Source organism: Callithrix jacchus, chromosome 5 (genome assembly GCF_049354715.1).
Source record: "Callithrix jacchus isolate 240 chromosome 5, calJac240_pri, whole genome shotgun sequence".
NCBI classification, from domain to species: domain Eukaryota; kingdom Metazoa; phylum Chordata; class Mammalia; order Primates; family Cebidae; genus Callithrix; species Callithrix jacchus.
Window position 1 is genome coordinate 34395691 of NC_133506.1, and position 26228 is coordinate 34421918.

A 26228-nucleotide genomic window follows, 5' to 3' on the forward strand; every position below is an offset into this window, starting at 1 on the left:
TAAAAATCCATTCATTTGTTGATGGACACTTAGGTTGATTCCAAATCTTGGCTGTAGTGATTAGTGATGGCAGTGCAGATGTCTCTTTGATGTTCTGGTTTCCTTTCCTGTGAATAAATACCCAGTAGTGGGATTGCTAGATCATATAATAGTTCTGTTTTTAATTTTTCAAGAAACTTCCATATTGTTGTCCATAGTGGCCGTACTATGGACACCAACAGTGTGCAAGGGTTCCCTTTTCTCCACTTTTTTGCCAGCATTTGCTGTCTTTCATCTTTTCGATAGTAGCCATTCTAACTGGGATAAGGTGGTAACTCATTGTGGTTTTGATTTGCATTTTCCTGATGATTAGTGATGTTGAGCATTATTTAATATATATATATATATTAATAAACCTGTTGTGCATCTTCTTTTGAGAAATGTCTATTTGGATCTTTTGCCCATTTTTTTTACTTAAGTAAAATACTGAGTTATATTGCACATGTGTATTTTTGTCTCCCCATCATTGCCATCTCTGACCACCGCTACTTCTACGTCCGATCATAACATTCCATACATATCTAAAACCAAGCAAAGGGTGGAATTCCTCTTTAAAAACTAAACAGGCATTTTGGATAACACATTCTTGGCAATGGAACCTGGACAATATTTACCAAACACGGTAAGGAAAGTTCTCCCTCTGCATTATGAAAAGGACAGCCAGATATCAACTTGCAGAATGAAATAAGATGGAAAATTTTTAACAAATTGTTTGAACTATTTTCTTAAAGAGACTTCCTTCACTGCTAGGGTTCTTGAATTGCCTCTTGGTCAGTCATCCAGAAGCAATTCTTCACATAGTCAATGAACTTGGCTTCCACTTCGGGAGGAGAACCGCCTTTTTCTGTACTTGTTTGCATTTTTGCTTTAGTGTCTTTTATAGAACTTTTGATGTTTTAGGAGTTCTTTTCCTGTTTTTTGAAGGATTCTTGTCCTTTTCATCTAGGTGTTGATAGTTTTGAGTCATTTCCATTCTGACTTGACTTTTGTGCATTTTTGGCTGGAGTATCTTGTATAGGTTTCTTCACTGGTGCTTTTTTTTTCCAGTTTCCTCATCATCAAAATAATCCTCATCGTCATCATCATCTTCAGCAAGTTTTACTTTTTTCTGTGGAGCCTTGCTACCACGTCCGGGGCAGATCGCCTTCCAGATATATTTAAGAGTTTCACATCCTCCTCCTCTTCATCTTCTGACTCTGCATCTTACTCCACAGCTACTGAATGCTGTCCACTAATATGCACTGGCCCGGAACCACACTTCAACTGTAAGAGCATGGGTGGTGTTATTTCAAAGCCCCCAAGGGAAACCATTGGCTGTACAGACATTTTCAAAGTTGCCAGTGTTACTTTAATTGGACTGCCTTTGTAACTCATTGCCTCTGCTTCGACAATGTGTAATCCAACCTTTGCACCAGCCCCTAAACTGACCGTTCTTAAAGATAACTGTTGCTCATTTTCATTATTGTCCACCTTAAAGTGATTATCTTTGCATGCCTTTAGTTCACAACCAAAAAGATAGTTCTGGGGCCTCAGAGGGCTCATGTCCGTGTGCACTGAAACTTCCATGAAGTGGTGGCATGTACTTAGTGGGGAGAGAAGGTGGACGGAGATAAACAACTCCTGCTTCAGAGAACAGCCGCGCAGGGTGGAATCACACCCTTTTGCTCGTTTTAAATTGGAGTTTTGTTTTTTTGCTATATTGAATTGTTTGAGCTCCTTATATATTCTAGATATTGACCCTTTATCAGATCATAGTTTGCATTTATTTTCTCCCATTCGGTAGGTTTTCTCTTCACTCTGATCATTATCTTTGTTGTACAGAAGCTTTTTAGTTTGGTGCAATCCCATTTGTCTATTTTTGCTTTTCGTTGCCTGTGCTTTTGAAGTCATATCCAAAAAATCCTTTCCCAAACCAGTGTCATAAGTGTTTCCTCTCTGTTTTATTCTGGTAGTTTAATAACTTTGGGCCTTTCATTTTAGTCTTTTTTATCCTTTTTAAATTTGATTTTTATATGTGGTGAGATGGAACTGGTTTCATTTTTCTCCATGATTATTCAGTTTTCCTAGCACCATTTATTAAAGAGATTGTCCTTTCCCTAAGATGTGTTCTTGGTGCTTTTGTTGAAAACTCACTTGGCTTTAAATATGTGGATTTATTTCTGGGTTCTCTGTTCTGCCATTGGTCCGTGTGTCTGTTTTTATGTGAGGGCCATGCGTTTTGTGTATAGCTTTGTAGTGTATTTTGAAGCCAGATAATGCCTTCACACTTTGTCTTTTTTTTCACATAATGTATTATTGTTTTTTTTTCAGTTCCATAGATTCTAATATGTGAACCTAATTTTCCAATCCCCAATGAGAGACTTTTAGGTTGTGTACAGTTTTGTATTATCACAATGATTACAGTGGAATCAATTTACACGTAAGTCATTTTGCACATATATAGATACCTTTATAGAATAAACAAAATATGGAGTTGCTGGCTCAAAACACATACATTTGAATTGAATTATTTTAAGGAATTGCATTTTATTGTAAACACTTTTTTAAAAATAGGAAATATATTTACATGGTTCAAAATTTAAGAAGAACAAAGGAATAAATGGTAAAAAGTGAATCTTCTAAGCTTTGCTATTGAAAATGACTAGATCATTGTAATAGATTGTATTATTGATCCGAATATATGCTTCCCCTCCTATGGAGGAGTATTCTCTTTTCTCCTAGCCACTCGGTTCCCCATCTCTGAGACCATCACTGTTTCCAACTTACTGTGAAGCTAAATTTGGGTTATGGCCTAGGAAAATTGGGATGGCTGAGGAACTAAAGATTACAGCAAGGATATGGAGCAGGTTTTTCTCTTTTGTTAGATTTATGTAATTCCTTTCCTTGGGAAAAAACAACATGCAAAAGTACCAAATACTTAATAATTTTGAAATTCTACAAATTATATGTAGAACCTAGATGATATATATATATATATATTTTTTAACTAGAGTTCTATTAAAAAAAAAAAGGGCTATGAATACAAGCTCGTCTTAAGTACAGTTTTTATTAGCACTGTTATTGGTGGAGTTCTTCCTAATTCTGTTCTTTAGCTAGAGGCTCAGATTTAGTGATTTTTAAAAAGAGTGGAAAGCTATCTAAAAAAAAAAAAAAAGAAAAAAAAAGAATGGAGAACTCAGGTGGACTTCAGCTGTGTTTTAGTGACCTCCCTCCATGACAACAGCACTACACCTGCTTTTTCAGTATCTTTAAATTTCCACCTCTCAGCAGTCATAAGCATGCTGTAGAAGTCTGAATCACACAAGGTACTGAGGTGACTAGCTTTATGACAGGTTTATTTTTATGGAATTTATTTTTCTTTTACTTAACACTACTGCTAAGAGATTGGCTATGTGTGTTTGAAGTTGGATAATATGTTGTGTTCTGTTTATGTGTCGTGACTGTGGTATGCTGAGCTCGAAGTCCAGGGCACAGATTTTTATTTGTTTCCTTGGACAAATTGTGTGGCCTCTTTGTTTCCTCATCTGTGTATTGTTGATGATGATGTTACCTTCCTTATAGGATTTGTTTTGAGGATTAAATGAGGTAATGCGTATAAGGCACTCACCACAGTTCCTGGCACTTAGTAAGGTACTTATTGACTCTTAGCTATTATTCTTACAGTTCTGTTTTTGTATTTGCGTTGATTGTGGTAGTTGGTAGTATTTTGTGTTTGTATTTAATACTGGAGAAACTTTATAGTTTTTATAGCAAAAACCCTACATTATCTACAACATTTTGTTTCTTACAGTCATTTTCTAAACTTTATTTTTAACTACTTGTAGAATAATAGAAAAGTTGCAAAAAACAATAGAGAATTTCCTTGTGCTCTTTATTCCACTGCTAGTACAGAGGTCAAAAGCAGGACATTAATGTTGGTAAAATATTAGTAACTAGACTGTAGATCTTATTTAAATCTCATCAGTTTTCCTACTAAGCTTCTTTTTTTAATAATTCTAGGATCCTACGTTGCATTTAGCTGTTATTTCTCCCTAATCTTCTCCAGGGTATGCGAATTCCTCAGTATGTCTTCATCTTTCATGAACTTGACACTTTAAAAGAATAATGGGATTTACTTTGTAGAATGTTCCTCAGGTTGGGTTTCTGTCATGTTTTCTCAAAGGAGCTTATGTATTTTTGGCAAGAATACTATAGAAATGATATTGTATCCTTAGTGCATCTTATCAAGGGTTTGCGATGTTGATAGGTCTTGTCACTGGTAATACCAACTCGGTTAAGGTTCCAGGTTTCACTTGGATGTGTATCTCAGGGGACATATTTTCACACTGCAAATATTCTGCTTTTCTTCAAACTCTTACCTACTAAGTTTACATCCCCCCACAGTGGATCCTGTCTGCAGCAGTGGTAATTTTTTTCTCCTCTTTCCCTCTATCTTTATTAAATGGAATTTTCTGTAAGGAGGACCTGTGCTTTCTTCCTCATTTATTTATTTGTTAGATTATGTGTGTATATCAATATAGATTCATAGATACTTGTTTTTTCTACACGTTAAAACCCAATACTGTCATTATTTATTGTGTTGCTCAAATTGTTTCATCTTTGAACATTAGGAGCTCCTTCATTTTGGCTCCTGTTTTCTTTCTAAAAGCTTTCATTTTTTTTGATCACTTCCTTACTTTCTGGTACCATAAGATGCTTCAGGCTTGAGGTATATTTTCCCTACACAAGCCCTGGTTCCTTTTGTTGGAGAATGGTGTTTAGAAATCATGATCTGGGGCTGGGCATCGTGGCTCATATCTGTAATCCCAGCACTTTGGGAGGCTGAGGTGGGTGGATCACCTGAGGTCAGGAGTTCCAGACCAACGTGGCCAACATGGCAAAATCTCGTCTCTACTAAACAAATACAAAAATTAGCTGGGTGTGGTGGCAGGAGTCTGTAATCCCAGCTACTAGGGAGGTTGAGGCAGGAGAATTGTTTAAACCTAGGAGACGGAGGTTGCAGTGAGCTGAGATTGCACCATTGTACTCCAGCATGGGTGACAGAGTGAGACTGTCTCAAAAAAAAAAAAAAAAGAAAAGGATCTGGATGCTAGAGTGCTCATTTCTACTGAGATGCCATTGCTGAATCTCAGTGAGCAGACTTAGGAAATATATTTATGAATATTGAGCTATACGTTATAAAAGCACCTAGCTGTCTGTGTCTGTCTATCCATCTATATCTTAAACACCATGAGTTTATGAAGATGCTTCTGATTCCAATCTAATACCATAGGGCTCATTTGAGCCTTTCCTTATTTATAATTCATTTGTAACAATGAGAAGCTTAGTCCTCATTTCCTGCAGTTTATGCTGGATTCATTAAAATAGTTTCAGAATTGCTAACCCATGACCTTGTTTGGATACTTAATAATGTTTGCTAACTAGATTACAGCATTTATGTACAGTTCTTTCTGTCTTTAGCCTTGCAACAACCAGCCAAGATAGGTTTTTTTTTTTTTTTTTTGAGACGGAGTTTCGCTCTTGTTACCCAGGCTGGAGTGCAATGGCGTGATCTCGGCTCACCGCAACCTCCATCCACCTCCTGGGTTCAGGCAATTCTCCTGCCTCAGCCTCCCGGGTAGCTGGGATTACAGGCACGCGCCACCATGCCCAGCTAATTTTTGATATTTTTAGTAGAGATGGGGTTTCACCATGTTGAACGGGATGGTCTCAAACTCGTGACCTCAGGTGATCCACTTGCCTCGGCCTCCCAAAGTGTTGGGATTACACATGTGAGCCACCCCGCCCGGCCTCATTTTGGATTTTAAGTGCATATAATCAAAAAATACATAGATATTAAATAAGTACATAAATCAGATAAATACACTTAATCACTTTTTTTTTTTTTGAAACAGAGTCTCCCTCTATTACCTTGGCTGGAGTTCAGTGGCACAATCTTGGCTCACTGCGACCTCCAGCTCCCAGGTTCAAGTGATTCTTCTGCCTCGGCCTCCCAAGTAGCTGGGATTTCAGGGGCGTACCACCACACCTGCCTAATTTTTTACATTTTTGGTGGAGACAGGGTTTCACCATGTTGGCCAGGTGGTCTTGTACTCCTGACTTCAGGTGATTCGCCTGCCTCAGCCTCCCAAAGTGCTGGAATTACAGGCGTGAGCCACCATGCCTGGGGTCAATCAAATTTTATATATGTGTGCTAATATAATCTAATGGCATATATTCATATATATATAAAATCCAGTTGTTTTATTTGATACGACTAAAATGTGTCGTGTGGTTGATATTTATATTGAGCCATCTTTATATGTGCTTAAAAATTCTTTGTTCTACAGATTTAGCACTGTTTTGAGTGACCTCTTGATAATGTTTGTTCCTTGAGGCATCTGTGGTATATGGAGATTTTCCAGGATGGGGGTGTCAGAATGTTGAAATTCTGCCTTAGTTCTTCTGTTGATCTGCTTTGATGTGAACTTAAGTAAATTACCTAACATTACCAAGCCTCAGATCCTTCTTCTGTAAAATAATTCCCAAAGTTCTGCTGGGACAAGAACTGTGCTGTTTCCTTTCTTAGTGATTTTAACACAGTACAGGAGCATCTTGGGGGAGATTGTTTCTGGAAAAGTATATCATATATATACTTAGATGTGATTTTGTTTGTAGTACCTTGCAGAAGCTGGCTGGACAGCTGAAGGAAGAGTGGTAGGAGTGACCCAACCTCGAAGAGTGGCTGCTGTTACAGTGAGTTTCTTTTTGTACTGGAAAGATTCTATTTGCGTTGTCTATGTTTGTGATTTGTTTACATTTCCTAAAGGCTTTAGATGAATAGAAGTTGCTCCTTAAGAATTTAGGTCTTCAGTTGTTTTTTGTTTTCCGAGTTGGAGTCTCACTCTGTTGCCCAGGCGGCAGTGCAGTGGCGCAATCTCGGCTCACTGTAACCTCCACCTCCTGGGTTCAAGCAATTCTCCAGCCTCAGCCTCCTGAGTAGCTGAGATTACAGGTGTGCACTACCACGCCGGGCTAATTTTTTTTTTTTTTGTATTTTTAGTAGAGATGGGGTTTTACCATGTTTGGCCAGGCTGATCTCAAATTCTTGACCTCATGGTCCGCCCATTTTAGCCTCCCAAAGTGCTGAGATTACAGGCGTGAGCGCCCAGCCAGATCTGAGTTTTAAAAGAATTATGATTTGAATATTTCTGTAAAATTGATACTGCACATTACAAACATTTTAAGTAATAAAGTGCTGAGGAAATAAAAAAACAAATTTTTTTTAAAACCCCAGATTTTACCGTCCAGCATGTGAATGTTTGTGAACATCATTCCAAACTTCTCCTGAAGATGAAGATGAATGGTTGACTGGCGAGATAGAGATAATTTTATGAAAATGAGATCAATCCAATATTTGTTTTTTACTCAATTTAACAAAATAGGAAACTTTAGTGAAGTAGGAGTAGTGACTGTACTTTGGATAAATGTTCACCACAAAATAATTTATTAAAGTTTGCAAAGTAAGAAAAAAGAGTAGAAAAAGCATCAGGATGTTACCTATATTTCAAATTACATGTTATAGTATCCTGTTATGAAAGAAGAAGAAATTAGCACATGTATTCTGCTTTCTGCCTTCCTTTTCTCCATTTGTCATGGATATAGTCCTATCATTTTCATTTCAGGATTTATAAACGTACATGTTCTTAGTCATAATTCCCACAGGTGTTTAACCTTAAATCTAGCTTAAATTGATCCAGTAACCACCACTATTTTCCATGGTTTTGCCAACCTTGAATTGCTTGTTTTGCTTTTATTTCTTGTATTGGCTGAATTTTATCTTTCAGCAATTTTTTGATCTGCTTGAGAATGTTCAATTGTGGTTTCTGTTAATATAGAATTCCTGATCACATTGTCCCTGCAAACTGTGCAGACTTTGCTCACTGCCTTTTGGAATTGAGAATCACTGTAGATACTTGAGCCACCATAAGTGTTTTGTTGATACTATGTTTTAATTCTTTTGTTGTTTTTAAATTAGCTCTGAAAGATTGCAGTGTGGTGGTTAATACCTGTATTCCCAGCACATTGGGAGGCCAAGGCAAGAGGATTGCTTGAGCCCCGGAGTTTGAGAATAGCCTGGGCAACCTAGCAAGACCCCATCTCTGCAGAAAGAGTAAAAATATTACTTGGGCATGCTGGCACCTGCCTGTGGTCCCAGCTACGTGTGAAGTTGAGGCAGGGTGATTGCTTGAGCTCAGAAGTTTAAGGCTGCAGTGAGTTATGATTGCATCATTGCACTCCAACCTTTACTCTGTCTCAAAAAAAAAAAAAAAAAAAGCTTTAAGAAAAGGAAGTGGGGCCTTTAGTTTGCCATCATTACCTAGACAAGAAATTAATTCTATTTCCCCAAGTTATTTTTGTTCTGTACTGAGTTTTAATTATTATGTCTTCTTTTGCCCAATGTTCATTTTCCAATAGTGTTTAATTAAGAAGTAATACAATTTTACAAGTTGTGTATGTGTTGTGTTTTTGTATGAAAATAGGGATAACAGTTTGGAAACTAATGCTAGAGTTAAAATTTTTTGTCACTGAAAGATAACTCAGTTACCTAAAAATTAGAGCATTTTTTCCTGTTTGTGGTTTGGAATCTCAGCTCTTAATCAGTTTGCATTTTAGCTCCAAATTTGTAGCCATGAATAGCTTACATGAAACCACAGCTTTCTCTTGAAAGAGCAAAGAGCGTGTATTATTAATAGAGCTGTCCTGTTCGAAATGCTACATCTCAGAAAGTACTTCATGCGCAGATTAAAATCTGAAAACAATCTCAGAGCTTAAAAACAGATTGCATAAGCTGCTGCTTGGTCTCTGTGAGAGCCAGTTAGTAATGAGTATGCTTGTTGAACTTATATGGTCTGGGTTTACTTCAAGACCAGGTCCTCCCTGACCCATGATTCAGAATAAGGTCTAACACCTGTCTTAATTCAGTTTCGTCATTTGTAAATACAAGAGTGTCTTGCCTACCTCGTGGGCTGTGTGTATGTTTAATGAGATACAAATTTGTGAAAGCTTAGAGCACAGCACTTGCCAGTGGTAGGTACTCAGTGATTTTTTTTTTTTTGAGACGGAGTTTCGCTCTTGTTACCCAGGCTGGATTGCAATGGTGCGATCTCAGCTCACGGCAACCTCCGCCTCCTGGGTTCAGGCAATTCTCTTGCCTCAGCCTCCTGAGTAGCTGGGATTACAGGCACATGCCACCATGCCCAGCTAATTTTTTGTATTTTTAGTAGAGACGGGGTTTCACCATGTTGACCAGGATGGTCTCGATCTCTTGACCTCGTGATCCACCCGCCTCGGCCTCCCAAAGTGCTGGGATTACAGGCTTGAGCCACCGTGCCCGGCTGATTTTTTTTTTTTTTTTAATATTTTTACCTCTCTTTCCTTTTGGTCTGTCAAAAAGATAGTATTTGTCTAGTCTAGTTGATGAGGTTATTGGGAGCAGAACTAAAGTGATTGAGATAAAAATCTATTAAAAAGCCAATAGAATATAATCTTGTGTGAGTATAAATAATAAAAATTTAAAAATAGAGTTTGAAAATAAAAATACATACTTTTTATAGCAAATGTATTCAAATAGTGAAGGAATAAGAGTAAACAGGTTTGGCTTTTACCTTATAAACCCATAAAATGATTATATTTTTACAGAGATTTGTCTATGCTCATTCTTTTTTTTAACTTAAAATTTTTGTGGGTACATAGTAGGTGTATATATTTATGTGTGCTCATCCATGCAAGCCTATTTTCCCTGTAAGTTTCTAGTCTCTCTGTGCACACATTATCTGTGCCGTATTCTGAGATTTATAATATAACACCGTGTAGAGTTGAAATTGGAACAATAACAGTGACAAATCTGTCTTGGTGAAGTGCTGGTCATTGGGAAATACAACCTCCAGAGGTAGAGCAGTGTAGGATAACTTTCTGGTTTCATAAGATGTTTTGAAAGCCTTCATGATATAGACGAGCTGCTGAATGATTGGTTTGGTTTTGGCCTCCCCAATCTGTAATTTCAAGTCACCAGGCAGAGCTGCTTCTGATCTTCATCTGCTCTTCAATGTCTGAAACACTGATGGGCAGGAAACGCCTGGGTGTTGCCTGGCTCAGAAGCTGAGTGCAGCGAGCCTCTGCCCTCCTGATCCTGGGGCTGCTGGGGTGGAAAGGCTGGAGCAGTAAGCTCTGCCTGAGGACACCTCCTGTGCCAGCAATGTTACAAAGTCAGCACTTTGGGAACTGCGTGGGTGCTGGGAAGGTTGCCTTACCTGTGAAAGAGGGAGACTGAACTCCTTCCTTCCGTGGTGATTGGTGTGCTGGGTCCCCGGGAAACCTCTATTAATATTGCTTCCCTTTGTTTCTTTTCAGTTAGGTAGTTTATGTGGTGGATACTAAACTTTTTTCCTTTTTTTTTTTTTTTTTTTTTTAAGATGGAGTCTCTCTCTCTGTCACTCAGTATGGAGTGTAGTGGTGTGATCTTGCTCACTGTAACCTCCACCTCCTGGGTTTAAGTGATTCTCCTGCCTCAGCTTCCTGCGAGTAGATGGGATTACAGGTGCATGCCACCATGCCCAACTAACTTTTTGTATTTTTAGTAGAGACGGGGTTTTACCATGTTGAGCAGGCTGGTCTTGAACTCCTGACCTGCCTCAGCCTCTCAAGTGCTGGGATTATAAGTGTGAGCCACTGTGTCTGGTCCTGTTTTCTTTTAAATTAAACTAAATGATATGCATTATTGGTCTTCCACTTTCATGCTTGTTCATTATTTTAAATATTTTCTATTAGTAAGTTAACTTTGGAATAGCCTTCTATGGGAAAGCAGAGATCTTGCCATTGGATTCATTTTTCCCTTTCTTTCATTCACTTTTTTTTCTGTTATATTTTGACGATGAAAATCTGTCTTTAGTTTACAGTGTCCATAATGTATTAAATATTTTGTCTTTTACTTTCACTTTATTATGTTACCTTGATTTTTTTTAAATTAATCTTCTCATTCACTCATCTGCCCCCTTTATTTTAAACCTGAGTTCTTGTCTCTATTTTCCCCTCAGTGGCTTTGGCAGCTGGGACATATTTGTGAACTGTTCCAGGTATCTCACTCTTGAAACTTTGCTTTCAAGGAGAAAATGAAATGGGCCCAGTTTTGAATATGGTAATTCCTGTTCTGCCTTCATGGTCCAGGGGGATGGGCTTTATTTTCAGGTGTGGAGATAGAAAGTTGTCCCTGGTTGGTGTGCTCTTTCTTTAGGAACAGGGTGAATCTCGTCATTTCTTTTACTTTGGCCACCAAATTCAGAGCTGAATTTGTTGCTCAACTTAAGTAACTTTGGCATATCTATGTTTAACATTTTCTCATTGGCTTTGATCTTTTGAACTTTTTTCTGTAATTTTTTGGATCTTGATCTGTAACATTTTTATGTGATTTTTCTTTTCTTTTTTTTTTTTTTTGAGGCGGAGTTTCGTTCTTGTTACCCAGGCTGGAGTGCAATGGCGCGATCTCGGCTCACCACATCGTCTACCTCCTGGGTTCAGGCAATTCTCCTGCCTCAGCCTCCTGAGTAGCTGGGATTACAGGCACGCGCCACCATGCCCAGCTAATTTTTTTTTTTGTATTTTTGGTAGAGACAGGGTTTCACCGTGTTGACCAGGATGGTCTCGATCTCTTGACCTCGTGATCCACCCGCCTCGGCCTCCCAAAGTGCTGGGATTACAGCGTGAGCCACCGCGCCTGGCCTGTGATTTTGCTTTTCATTGTGAATGTTCTTATAAGTTGCCCCAAGACCATTATAGAATGAAGTGAGATATATAAGTTAATAATTGGGTGGATGTGGTGGCTCACACGTATAATCCCAGCACTTTGAGAGGCTGAGGCAGGTGAATAGCTTGAGGTCAGGAGTTTGAGACCAGCCTGGCCAACATGGCAAAACCCCGTCTCCACTAAAAACACAAAAATTAACTGGGCCTGGTGGCACTTGCCTGTAATCCCAGCTACTTGGGAGGCTGAGGCAGGAGGATTGCTTGAACCTGAGAGGTGGAAGTTGCAGTGTGCCGAGATTGTGTCACTGCACTCCATCCTGGGTGACAGAGTGAGACTCTGTCTCAAAATAATAATAATAATCATAAATTGCAAAAGTTATTATGCTTGTTCTCTAGTACCTTGCCTCTTTTTATTTTTCATTGTGTTCACATACTATTTAAAATATAAATGACCTTTAGATTTTCCATAGTATGTGCTCTGTGCAGTAATTTCTATGTCTCTATTTTCAGCATGATCTTTCTTCCCAAAGGTTGCAGGGAGAGTAGCTGAAGAAAGGGGTGCAGTGCTGGGCCATGAGGTGGGCTACTGCATCCGCTTTGATGACTGCACCGATCAGCTGGCCACGAGAATTAAGGTAAAGTGCTTAAGCTGTTTTTCCTAGTGTAAATAAGGAAGAAGATTATTTTGGGAGAATTAAAAACGTGTAGTCCTTGCTGCTGTACAGGACATTGATACCACGGCAGAGAGTGTAGGAAATTACTTGACATTCAGAGACTTTAGTCAGCTGGGAGACACAGAGCTCTTTCAAAGAGTCCTTGAATCTTTTCCCAGAAAGGAGCTTGGAAATAAGGTTTAGTCTTTGGTTCTACAGACGAAGAGGTTAAGGGCTTGGAAGGTTGAATGACTTGCTTGATATTATATGCCAATCAGTGATAGGACCAGGACCCAAAGCTATCTTTTCTTGTGTGTATTTTATTGTATTTTCAGTGACTCGAATAGCTATTGAAATATAGAAACAAGCCTGTAAAAGACTTAAAAATAGAGACCATGTAGTATAAGTTGATGAAGTGTAGAATTCATGAATGTTGTTTTCACTAATTAGTACTTTTCCATTTTCATACGAAAATGAATTTTATATGTGTGTTCTTTGACCTAGTTGCTAATATTGAAATAATTAACATCAATAGTAATCAGAGTATAATCAACTCAATAGGGTGTCTACTACCTACCACTGTGCTGGAATCAAAGTCTAATCAGACAGTGCAATAAAACAGTGAATGAAAATAACCTGATGAAATGAAAATTTGTTATTAGAATCTAAGTTATCTTTTAATTTGCAACAGAGGAAAATTGAAAATAATCAGATGAGCTGAATGAACAATGTAGTGATTTATAAAAATATGGACCTTATTTTCCAAGTTACTCTATTTTGTTACATTCCTCTTGCTAGGTGAGGGGAATATTTTTCTGTACCATCAAATATATTTGAACTAGCTAATTTTCAGTGGATCACATAACCATAAAAGCCTTTGAGCCTTCCGTAAAAAACTTTTGTATTCCGTTTGGTCATAATTTCAAGGTGCTCAGTTCTTGACTGGTGCTTTGTTGTTGGTGGCAAGTACTCACTTTCACTCTTGTTTATGTATGTGGCAGCTAGTACCGGGTCCAAGAAAAATATGATGGAAATGCATCCCACACTTAAAACAAAAAAAGTTTTTTTTTAAAACACTAAGATACAGCATGCAAGGGAGATGGCTTAACCTAAAAACAAATTCAGTAGGTTAAGAAGGCTGTTACCTGAAGCATTTTATAAACATCCATTAATCTTAAATAATATTAACTGAATTTTCTTGAACATCACTGTGTGCTTGTTCCGATGCTAAATGCTTTTTACATGTACAGTCAGTCCTCTGTACCCTGCGGGTTCTGCATCTGCGGATTCAGCTAACCTTGAGTTGCTAATACTAAAAAGTAAAAATAAAAATAATATAAATTAATAAAACAATATAGTGTAACAACTATTTTTATAGTATTTTCATTGTTTTAGGCATACTGAGTAATTCAGAGATGATTTAAAGTATTTGAGAGGATATGCATAAGTTATTATATATGTAAAGGTTATCATATATGCATAGAGGATATGCATAGGTTATATATGTAAAGGTTATATATGCACAGAGGATATGCATTGGTTATATGCAAACACTATGCCATTTATATAATGAACTTGAGCATCGCAGATTTTGGTATGAATGGGAGGTTTCTGGAATTAGCCCCCCAAGGATAACCAAGGAACTATCTCATTTATTTTTCACAATAACTTAGTGAGGTAAATACTTTGATTACCTCAGTTTACAGATGAGCAATCAGGGACAGAGAAGATAAGTAACTTGCCCAAGGTTCACACAGCTAGTAAGACATAGAGCCAGGATCTGAATGCCCAGCAATCTGACACCATAGCCCATGTTCTTAACCATGATCCTGTCTAGATTCTGTAAAATAATATTAATTGAAGTTCAAGTTAATAACCTGAAGAACTGCAGTCTATAGTCTTTGGGACATCTGAAGAGCAATTATCTTAGTCTTAGGGTATTTCTTTGGGCAGACACCAGTTTGTCTTCACTGCCTCTTCATTGATAGTACTAGTGGTGCAAGCCCATAGGAAATGGGGCTTAGCTAATCGTCTCATAATAAATGCAAGGGAAATTCTGCTAAAAGATTTGCAACTCCAGCTGACAACCCTGTGTTTAAAGTCTTTTGTGAACAGTTTCACTGCTTGATAATGAAAATATGGGGGCATTTTCCCATAGTCCTTTATGGGAATTTACTTGTACATGCTGGCAAAGAGGTTGCACTTGAACTTAAAAAATATCATTAATATATAATATAAGTGAATTATTTCTAAAGTTTTGTGTTTTTATTTTTTAGTTTCTTACTGATGGAATGCTGGTGAGGGAAATGATGGTTGATCCGTTGTTAACAAAATATAGGTAAATGTGTTTTTCTTATGATAGCTTTCCTAGTTTCCAAAGTCCATAGGAAGATGGGGAAGCAGATGTGTTAGCCAGGATTCACTTCTGTGTTCAGCTGCCCCAAAGCTTTTCTCTTGACCTTGGCTGTTGGGACTCTGGGTGTTTTTCTCAGAATTTAAGTAGTGTGGCCCTTTACAGACAGTCAAAAATGGGCGCATTAAAATTCCTGTCACTACTTAAATAGTCTGGTGACTTGTCTTTTTTATTTTGCCTCTGTCACACAGAGAACTAACTGGCCCATGTTGAATGTAATATACAGAGTTCAAATAATTTTTTTTTTTATCACTTTCCTTCTCCTTGTATATCTGTCTTGTCACTCACAGCATTAAAGCTGTCCCACCCAGGCTCTTGTATTCTCAAGGAGGGTGTCATATTTGACCCCCTGGCACATGTGCATCATAACTGTGGTCATCTACCTCTCTGTTGTTATAGCTTAACCGTCTTTAGGTGGTTGGCTTTTGTTCTGATTTTTTGTCTTTTTTTTTTCTTTTCTTAATTTTGAGATAGAGTCTTGCTCTGTCGCTTAACTGGAGTGCAGTGGCAAGATCTTGGCTCAGTGCAACCTCCGCCTCCTGGGTTCAAGCTATTGTCCTGCCTCAGCCTCCCGAGTAGTTGGGACTATAGGCGTGCTCTACCATGCCCAGCTGATTTTTGTATTTTTAGTAGAGACAGGGTTTCACCATGTTGGGCAGGATGATCTGCCCGCTTCAGCCTCCCAAAGTGCTGGGATTACACGAGTGAGCCACCGTGCCTGGACTGTTCTGATTTTTATGTGCTCTGTGGGGTTATAGGTTATGTTTTCATTTAAAATCAGATAGTAACTTCTGTTGGAATTCAGTTTGGATGGTAAAACACTTAAGGATAACAATAGTACACTGTTTTAAAAATTCAGATACGTTAATGTCACCATTTTTATTAACCTAAGAATTGCCTCATTGTCAAAGGTAAGAGTGACTTCTGTTTTGATGCAAAGTGATTGTTTGAGGACTAAATATCCAGAAGCTCTTTGATGGTCTAGATAAGATGATGTGTGGTTTTTTTAGAGGCTCACTGAGAGCTTCTCTTTACTTCTTAGTATCATCATGCTGGATGAAGCCCATGAGAGGACCCTATACACTGACATCGCCACTGGCTTGCTAAAAAAGGTATGACTTCACAGCCAGATTTTTATTTTTTGTGTTTATTTTGCTGCCTGATTATAAAAGTAATTGTAGCAACTTGGAAAATACAACAGAATACCAAGGAAGAAAATTAAAATCATCCAAAATCCTACCCATTCAGAGAAAAGCAGTGGTAGAATATTGGTATGTTTTCTTCTCTTTTCTGTGTGTGTATGTGTGTGTGCTTGGATCTGTTTTGGCATACTAGGGATTGATTGAATTATATGTACTAATTTGTATCTTGGATTTTCCCTTAACATTACATTAAGATATTTCCCTGTGTCATTAAATATTCTCTAGAGATAATATTTTAATGGCTGTTTAATCACATTTCTGTCATAAAGTATTTAACTTCCCCTACTATTAGCAATTTATATGGCTTGCAGATTTTAAATATTATAAATACTGTTACAGTGAGTACCCTTATAATTAAATATGCTGAATTTCTGTTTATTTTCTTTAATTTATTATTATTAAGGTTTCAAACATATCCCAAAGAAGTGTGTAATGACCCCCATGTACCCATCGTCTGGCTTCAAGGATTACAACTCACAGCTGATCTTGTTTCAATCTTACCTCCACTCTCTCCTCCCTTCCCATATTTTCTGATTATTTTCTTTGGACAGATTCCCAGTTAGAGTCTAGAAAGAAGTGGTAGAACAGGGTGATGAAGAGCGTAGGTGTTGAGTCAGACTGCCTGGGTTCAAATTCTGACTTTGTTGGATTTACTTATCTCTAAAATGGGGATAATAGTAGTCTCTGTATCTGTGCTGGTACACTTTCTTCTCTGGTAGCCATGAGCCACCTGTGGCTATTAAAATATAAGTTAATTAAAATAGAAGAAATTAAAAAATAAATCAGGTTCTCAGTCACATTGGCTATTTTTCAAGGGCTCTATAGCCGCAGGTGGCTAGTGCCTTATGCATTGGACAGTACAAATAAGGAAAATCTTCATCATTGAAGAGAGTTCTATTAGACATAGGTGCTGTATATTATGATTTGTTACAAAGCTTAAGTAAGATAGCAAAAAACTTTTAGTTCGGTGTCTGGCATAGTGTAACAGCTAGACTGTGAGGTTCTTTTGTGCAAATTAGAAAAAGATGTCCCCTCTGGGAGGATGTCCAGAGCTAGGTAGGAGGCAAGTGGGCTGGATTGCTGATGCCCCTAGCCCCCTCAGCCAGGTATCTTTGCACAGTGGGCACACTTTGTACCTATATGCAGGGTCTCTTGGCTAGCACATATGTTAGTCTTAATAGTTGTTATTATTTTCATTATTGTTTTATTCCATGGCCTAAGATTTAGACTTTTTGATACTTTGGGGGAATTATGCCACTACATTATTATCTTTTTCAGGGACAGCATAATAAGAGGGCCAATTTCACTGAATCTTTGCCAACACTGAGTTTTAGCCTTAAAAGAAAAAATCCTTGCCAATGGGATAGATGGGGAGAAAAAATTTCATTGTATATCTTAGCTATAACTCATTTGATTACTTTTCCTATGCCTGTTGATTATCCGTTTCTTTGAGTAAATGTTAATATCTTTTGCCTTTTCTTGGCCATATTTCTGTCTTGGTGTTATCATTTACTGTTTATTTGCTGTTAAAATACTTTTTCATACATAAATTCAAACTATCTTGCGACCTAGGTATCAGGAAAAAATGGTTTTATTATCAGTAAATTCAAATTTGGGTCTTAAAGCCCCTCTATAGTTTTTATAATTAAAAATACTTTTACTTTGAAAGTTCCATACATTTACAAAATTAGAAAGAATAGTGTAATACCCCCCCTTTACCTTTGACAATTATTAATTTGTAGTCAGTTCTTTCATCTGTAAGCTTCACTACCTCCTTCTCAGGCAAAAACAAAACAAAACAAAACAAAAAATATACTGAATTATTTTGAAAATACATTTCAGATATCAAATTATTTAATCCATAAGTATTATACTATTATCATTATTTCCTAATGTCTTCTTTAGATTCAGAAAAAGAGAGGGGATCTTCGATTGATTGTGGCTTCAGCCACTCTGGATGCAGAGGTAAGAGCCTTTCCTCCTGTTTTCTCCTCTCCCCACAAACACTTTTGTCCTATATATCCTTGAGAATTTACCTCTAACAAGAGCTTATTTTTGACAGAATGGCCTACCTTCTTAATGGGACCATCTGATGTCCTAGATTTCATACAATCAGAGGATACTCCTTTTCAGCTTGTGGGTGGAAATTAGCCTGTAATTAATTGAGTTCATAATTACCTACCTGTCTTATTTATCTACATGCTGTCTTTCTCCACACCTAAATGGGGAGCTTCTTTTTATCATTTTTTCAGTATGAGCCTGTATTTATTGAATTTGTTTATTTATGACTATATTGTATATGTTTAGATTTTTCTGTGCACTTGAAGTTTCTCCAGGGCTGGGTGCTTGGGAGGCTGAAGCAGGTGGATCACTTGAGGTTAGGAGTTTGAGACCAGCCTGGCCAACATGGTGAAACCCCGTCTCTACTAAAAATACAAAATTAGCTGGGTATGGTGGTGGTACATGCTTGTAATCCCAGCTACTTGGGAGGCTGAGGCAGGAGAATCACTTGAACCTGGGAGGTGACAGTTGCAGTGAGCCGAGATTGCTCCATTGCACTCCAGCCTGAGCAATAAGAGTGAAATTCCATCTCAAAAAAAAAAGTTTCTTCTGTATATATAATTTTCATGTTAAAATTTCTTATGGCTAAGTTTACATTATTTTTCTCTCTTGATGACTAATATTTTAGTTTAAATAGCAGCTTAACTCAACATGTATTTTTGACCACTTGCTATATATACATGCTAAACACCATGCTAGATACAGGTGATTCATACACTTCTTGACTTTGGGGGAAGCAGACACAGAAATAGATGTTTGCAGTTCAGTGTGTTCAAAGTACTGAGGCAACCAAGGAGGGAGCCTTTACTCCAGCCAGCTGGGGGGTACCCAGAAACTTTCATAGAGTTGGTGACTTCCCAGCTATGCTTGAAAGATGGACAGCAGTTTTCCAGATGCGTAAAGGTGGGGAAGGACACCCTAAGCATAAGTGGAATCATAGGATATGACCATGTGTTCACAGAGCTTTATGTCTTATCTTGCCTGCCAGGCCATCATGGATGAATTATCCCCGAACTCCCTCTCTGACTTTATCTTCTTCCGCTTTCTCTGATGTGCCCTACATTCCAGCCCCACTGACCCCCTTGCTGTTCTTCAAAATAACCCAAGCATGCTTCTGCTCTGAAGGAACCGTCTTTCTAGACCATTCTTCTCCCAGACAGTCTAAGGTTCTCTTCTAATTTCATTCCAGTTTTGAGCATTTGTTAACTCTTTAGAGAGGCCCTATCTAAAACAAAATCCCAATTGCTCTTTATTTTCTTATTCTGATTATTTTTTTCTGTTTATCACTTAACCTGACACTACTTAACATTATATCCATTGTTTATTGTGTGTCTCCTGTCACTAAAATATAAGCTCCATGAAGATCAGCACTTTGACTGTCTTATTTTATCCCTTCCAACTAAAAGTGTCTGGCATGGAGTACGCACTTGGGTTGAATGAATTTTGATTGAATGGGAAGCAATAGAAGATTAAAATGGAGAGGTTGGCAAGGGCCAGATGACAGATGGCCTTAGAGGCTCAATGAGGGAGGATGAACTCCATCCTGTATTTGGTTGGGAGCCATGGGAGCATGTGAGAGAGGGCAGTGATTTCATCATGTCTGGGCTCATTCTGAGTGCTGTGTATATGAGAGAAGAGTAGATTTTGAGTTGCCGGTAAGGAGGTCAGTTCTGTAATCCAGGTGAGATGTGGCCCCTGGCTCCTGGCTCCTAGTCTCCCTGTGGCATCTGGGATATAGAACAATGTGAAGAGAGAGAAAGTTCAGCATGGCGAAGGTACATGTCCAGTGTGTTCCCAGACTGGTTTATCAGACCTTTTCATGGGCTGTAGGAGTCTGTTGTCTTAGGTTTGTCCGTGGTAACTTTTGGATTAAAGCTCCCTGTTGCTATATTTAATTGTCGTCTCCCTCACCCATGGTATCTGCTGGCACGCTCTTTTGTGAACTATGGCTGACTTCACCTCTAGTTAGTTCTTCTGTAGCCACATTACACAGAACATCTCTGTATCTTTTTCACCCCCCCTTAAAAATTATTAAATTAAAAATTATTCCAGTTTTCATTGTGTTGAAAACGATAATGTCCAAGTCTTTTCTTAGATTTTATTTATTTATTTATTTATTTTGAGACTGAGTCATACTCTGTTGCCCAGGCTGGAGTGCAGTGGTGTGATCTCAGCTCACTGCAACCTCTGCTTTCCAGGTTCAAGTGATTCTTGTCAGCCTCCCGAGTAGCTGGGACTACAGGCATGAGCCACCACACCCAGCCAGATTCATTGTTAACTAATACTTATTAATTGCTTACAGTTGCCTTTTATTGTCTTGGTGTGCCACAGAGATGAAAAGAATAGCTTCTTTCAGTTCTGGCTATGGTAATTGATACAGATGGCTTTCTGGAAGCAGTTTTGTAAGCGGAAGGCAGCATGTAGGAACTTTGTCATGCCTTGCTCTGCTGTGGTTCGGGACATGCTGGACCCTTGGTGAACTGGACCATTCCTTCTTTCTGTCTTCATTGCTCAGCCAGTGCCTTCTGTGTGAGGTGAACGGTGGTTTCTGTGTATCTTTGAATGGGGGATCTGTGTGTGTGAGTTATCTCTGTATGTGTTGTGGGTCCATGTGTGAGGGGCCTGGGTTGTGAGTTTGTGTGTGAGTGAAAGAAAGAGAATATGAGTGGGTGAAAAAGGATAAGAATGAGGAGGACCATATGGGAGTGGCAGTGAGGCTGGGTGTAGCTTAGGGAACATTGTGATCTAGAGGCCCAGGTGAGTCCAGAACTCGTCCCCTGCCCCCCAGCGGCTGGGTCCCTGGGTGAAAGACTAATTTCAAACCTCCTAGAGCTAGACCTGCTGCTAGGCTACCTGCTGTGGTTTCTCCGAGGGACTGGGGTGGACCAGCCTGCAGACAAAGACAGCAGTGGCTGCAGCCGGGAGGCAGAGTCCAGCAGAGCATAACGGGGCTGATCAAGTAGCTGCTTTGATTGCTTTAGCTGCTTTCTTAATGTAAGCCCCATTAAATGAGCAATTACATATCATGGCTGGGTATAATTATAAAGTATTTATTGATCCTATATCACATGATATTATGATATTGCTTTGCTTTTATTTGTGTCCAACCACATAGCAGAAAATATGGTTGCTGGTAGCTCCCATAGTTTTTTCGGTGATAAGTCCAGCTATTTGAAGAGAGACTAGTTTCTCTTGCCAGGTTCTTAGAGAAGGAACTTAGGATCAGCTGGGGTCAGGTCCCCACCCTGGACCAGTCTACGTGGGCCAAGGGCTGTTGGCCAAGGGATGGGTGTCTTGGGTAGACATGGTTGCTTGGCAGCCACTCCAGTGGGTCAGGAAAGAGCAGCTACCATGGAAGGAGCCTATGGTGAGCTAGAAGACAACCCTGCAGATGGTGTCATTTACATTCCATTTCATAGACTGTCCCTGGCTTTACATGATGTATGCTTCTTACTGTGTCTCTATGTCAGTGTGACCCCACCTCATTTTTTGTTTGTTTTGTTTTGTTTTTTTTTTAGATAGAGTCTCACTCTATTGCCCAGGCTAGAGTACAGTAGCATGATCTTGGCTCACTGCAACCTCCACCTCCCGGGTTCAAGTGATTCTCCTGTCTCAGTCTCCTGAGGAGCTGGGATTACAGGCGACCACCACCACACCCAGCTGATTTTTGTATTTTTTTTTTTTTTTGCCAATCAGTTTGAGCTTATGAGGTTAGCCTTGAACTGATGACCTCGCCTTCGCGAGCGCCATGACCTCTGGCGGGAGCCACTTTGGACCCCTGATTTTTGTATTTTTTTAGTAGAGATGGGGTTTCACCATATTGGCTAGGCTGGTCTCAAACTCGTGACCTTTTGATCCTCCTGCCTCAGCCTCCTAAAGTGCTGGGATTATAGGCATGAGCTACTGCGCCTGGCCGACTCCACCTCTTTCTAACCTGACTCAGACTCTTCTCTTCTGGATATGTTTGAACTCATTTCCCCCTTCCTGTTCCTTGATTCTGCCTCAAGATTCCTGCCTTGTTGGTACTATATTTATTTACTTTTTAAAAATGTATTTTGTATTTTGAAATAAAGATCTTCAAGGTCTTGTGCCTTCTCAGTAAATGCTGAGTCTTAATCCCTGAAAGAGTAACTCCCTGTCTTTACTTTTCAGTACCACATATTCCTTAATGGTAAGGTTTAGACATTCACTCCAATAAAATTATCAGGGCATCATCTTCCTTGTTCTGCTTGCCTTTTTGGTAACATTCACCCCTGTCCAAGCCCTTTGGTAAAGTCTTCCTCCTCCTCCTCCCACAGTTCCTGGAGCCCTGCCAGCTCCCCTCTCCCACCTCCTTGTTGGCTTCTTCTTGGGCCTCTTCTGTGCTGCTCTTCCCCCTCAAGGCTGCACACCCCAGTGGCCCCTGGTGCAGCTGAGCCTTCATGCTTGTGGCAGTCTTGACTGTGTGCCTCACACCAGCCTTAGCTGTCTAGCAGCTTGCTAGCCAGGGACCTCCTAAACTCATAAACTTGTGAGTCTCGGATTCTCTGTCAGTCTCTTTTTCGTGATCATAGTCATTCAGGCCAAGACCTCCATTGCTTTAAGAAGTTTTTATCCTCAGTTGAGTAGGAAGTCATTCCAGCCTTCTTTCCAATGTGCATGTGTGTGCACAGACACTCACTAATTGCCAGTTCCTGCCAGTTATATCTCTGGAATGCTTTGCTCAGGTTCATACTTTGTCTCTCCTGCATTACTATGATAGCTTCATTAATTAGTTTGTTTGCCTCTAATCTCTTATCTCCTCTACCTTTCTTCAGAATGTTTACTGGAGTCTGGGATCCAGCTCACAGGTCTGATAATATCACGCCCATCCTCACTGCCCTTGTCTTGCCCATCGAATAAAGTGCCAGTGTACCTGAGCACTTGGGTTCCTTCAGAGTTATGGCTAACATCACTTATGAGTGCCATTCTAGGCTAGACGTGTGCCATGGCTGTCCCATATACTTTATTCGAACCTCACAGCAACCTTGCAGAGTGGATGGCAGTCTGTCCATTTTGCAGATGAGAGGGCTGACTCAGAGGATCACTAGGCAGGCCTGTCCTAGACCTTGGCTCTGTCCTCCCTTGGGGACTGCTTTACATTTTGGTCCACACTGTGCTGTCGTCCTGTGAAGGGATGTCTCTTTCTTCCCAGCTGGTAATAATCCTCCTTAGCCTTTACGGTGCAGACAAGGGATACTGCCGCCTCCATGAAGCCCTCCCTGAAAGCCAGCAGTTCCTGACCTTTCATTCTCTCAGACTGTAATCTGCAGCTCTTTTCTGGCCACAGAATCAGTCTGCTTCAGGGTTTATTTTATGATCAGTTCTTTGCACATCTGCCTTCTATGGACTGTTTACTCTTTGGGGGTAGGGAGTGTCTGTTCCCAATTGTGTGTGTCTCTTCTAGTGTACCTGTGCTCTGCACGTCATAGGGGTGTAGGAAGGCTTAAGTGACTCGAAGGGAATTTACCCAAAAGAAAGTGAACAGGGGTACTAGGTGGAATTCTGCATAGCACAACGTAGTTTTGTTGGCATGAGGCACTTTTATGTCTATGCTTACTCTTCTCAATTTTGAGATTAACGTATAACATACCTGTATTTTATAGTTAAATCTAGTTTGCTATTTTAGAAGTACCCCTCGGAGCCCCTTCACTTAGAATTTGATGCCGTTCATTAGCACAGCTCCTGGGCGCCTGGGTTTCCCGGAGCAGGATGGGCGTGTTTTGTAAAGGTACATAGGGAAATAAAGACAGGCCTTGTAGTTATGTAGCAAGGCCTCAGGGAAATGAATAGAGTTGGGGAATGGAAAGGGAACCCAGATTCAAATAATGGAGCATCCCACCCAACGGGATATCCAACCCCACCTCTGCAGTGGGCACCATCTGCTTCACATCTGGTGCTCACTTGCCTGCCTGCATGGTCACTTAGCTCTTCTCAGTCTTAGCTTCTCTTTGTACTTTAGGGTCACATTCCCCAAGAGAAGATCTTTGCTGGTGTTTCCTTCCCCCATCATTGGCCAGAGCCCTTAAGACAGGTCTCCTGTGAGCTGCAAGTGGTGCTCAAGTAGGATGTGGCCACATGTTTGGGAGAAACTGCCAAGAGACACTCCTCCCAACAGGGTGCTGCGGGAGTGTCGGGAAAGTACATGATTGATGGCCTACCCCATAGAAAACCTTGCACTCACTCCTGGAGGGTGTGTAAAGATGGAGAAGGCACTATCCCTGCCGTCAAGCAGCCTAAAACCAGTAACAGTGGGGCCAGAAACACACCTACTCTTCACAGAAGGAAGTTGCCTTATAAATTGATAACTCGTATGATCATATCTATGTTTTCCAGATAGAGTTACCCACCAACATGATCTAAACTACTGAACTTGAATCACACCTCTTGATCTAATTTTTGGTTAAATGAAATACAGAGGATAGGAATAAGATAAATAATACTACAGCTGCATGTTAACTCAGATGCTATACTGAATACAGTTTTGAAATCGAACCTTTATTATTTTTATTAAAACTTCAGTGAAGAGCTGTCATTGAAATGTGATTCCCCACAATTACTGTTAGAAAAATGTGATTTAAAAAAATTTATTTTGCAGCCTATAATCTGTATTGCATATACACAATTCCTGCTACTCACCTGTCTTTGGCTAGTTTTAGATTATTTTTTTTTTTCCTTTCCATAAATCACTATGAACCTTATTTCTAAGAGAAATGAAGAATTATTATTTTTTCTTTTTAGAAATTTCAGGATTTCTTTAATCAAAATGAAACCAGTGACCCAGCAAGGGACACATGTGTGATCCTTACAGTGGAAGGGCGAACATTTCCGGTGGATATCTTTTATCTACAAAGGTTTGATGATGCTTGAATTCTTGATGATGGCAATTAGAAAACGGCCTCTGATATACAATGTCAGAACTGCATTTGCTCACAACTCTAAAGGATGAGGAGGTGCATGTTTTGTGTCCCCTGTCATTGATCTAGAATGTTCTTACCTTGCTTCACATCACTGCTGAATTTAGTTTAAACTCCTCAGTCATGCAAGTTCCCATGAGTCTGTGGCCAGTAGCTCAGCCAGAAAGAGCAAAAGTGGTGAAAGGTTTTGGGGAAGGAAGCTTGATAGTTTTCAGAGCTGGGGTTTACAAGGCTGCCTGTCAGCAGGGGCAGTATTAGTGGTTTGAATTATTTGATTCTCAGTTCTCTACATCCCTAGTAAGAAGGCCTGGTTGGCGTTTTGGGGAGTAGCCCACTTGGACAAAGAAGGGACCATCCTAATTCCTGTGTTAGTCACTGGACAAACAAAGACCAGGGTTGTGCTTGATTTCTGAATTATTTTGTTGGAGAGCACATCCATCCGAGCCACCCAGCTGACCCATAGATACTGCTATTGATTAGGAGGGAAAATGGGCTGGGAAGAGCATGGGCTTCAGCACTGGAACCACAGCTCCCAATTTTCATTGGTCCAGCATCTTTGCATGCTGAAGATAGCACATCTATTTGTATGGGTATATCATTTTATTTCTTTGCAAATAAAGCTAAAAATCATAGTTGACATATAATTATGGGTTATTCTTGAATATTAGATTTGAAAAAAATGAGTATTTATTTTATTTATCCATGTACTAATTACCTATTGGGCAGGCCCAAACTCACTTTCATGTGATCTGCTGCCAGATTATTAGGGTAATTGATCTGTAATTACCAAGCATATTCTAGTGATGAATTCATCCCATTTGTCTTTTCAGTCCTGTTCCAGATTATATCAAATCAACTGTGGAAACTGTGGTGAAAATTCACCAGACAGAGGGAGACGGAGACATTTTAGCATTTCTTACTGGCCAGGTAATGCCATTGTACCTCCCTCATGAACAGACACGTTAAGACAGCACCAAAATTAATACAGAGCCTTGTTACTTTACTCAGCCATTTATTTCATGTTTTGTTGTATTTCGTGGTTCCATAATTGTGTAAAAAATTGTTTGATTCGGTGTCGTTCATCTACCAACTGGATTGTCAGGGATTTGTTAGCTCCTGCCTGTTCTGTCTGTGGAGGGTAAAT

At 39.4% G+C, this 26228-nt stretch overlaps 1 protein-coding gene and 1 pseudogene across 3 annotated transcripts in view; one reads left to right on the forward strand and one right to left on the reverse strand.

Annotated features, from left to right (window-relative positions):
- DHX35 (DEAH-box helicase 35) overlaps nucleotides 1-26228 on the forward strand; it is an 80332-nt gene that overhangs the window by 13904 nt on the left and 40200 nt on the right. For all 3 annotated transcript variants that reach the window (XM_078371684.1, XM_035298619.3, XM_078371687.1), the window contains 7 exons: nucleotides 6697-6774; nucleotides 12351-12455; nucleotides 14750-14811; nucleotides 15929-15998; nucleotides 17994-18053; nucleotides 24909-25021; nucleotides 25915-26011. In XM_078371684.1, coding sequence (XP_078227810.1) covers nucleotides 14765-14811; nucleotides 15929-15998; nucleotides 17994-18053; nucleotides 24909-25021; nucleotides 25915-26011 — 387 coding nt within the window. In that variant the 5' untranslated portion in view covers nucleotides 6697-6774; nucleotides 12351-12455; nucleotides 14750-14764. The remainder of the gene's footprint in view (nucleotides 1-6696; nucleotides 6775-12350; nucleotides 12456-14749; nucleotides 14812-15928; nucleotides 15999-17993; nucleotides 18054-24908; nucleotides 25022-25914; nucleotides 26012-26228) is intronic.
- LOC108591677 (nucleophosmin pseudogene) lies at nucleotides 757-1674 on the reverse strand (annotated as a pseudogene).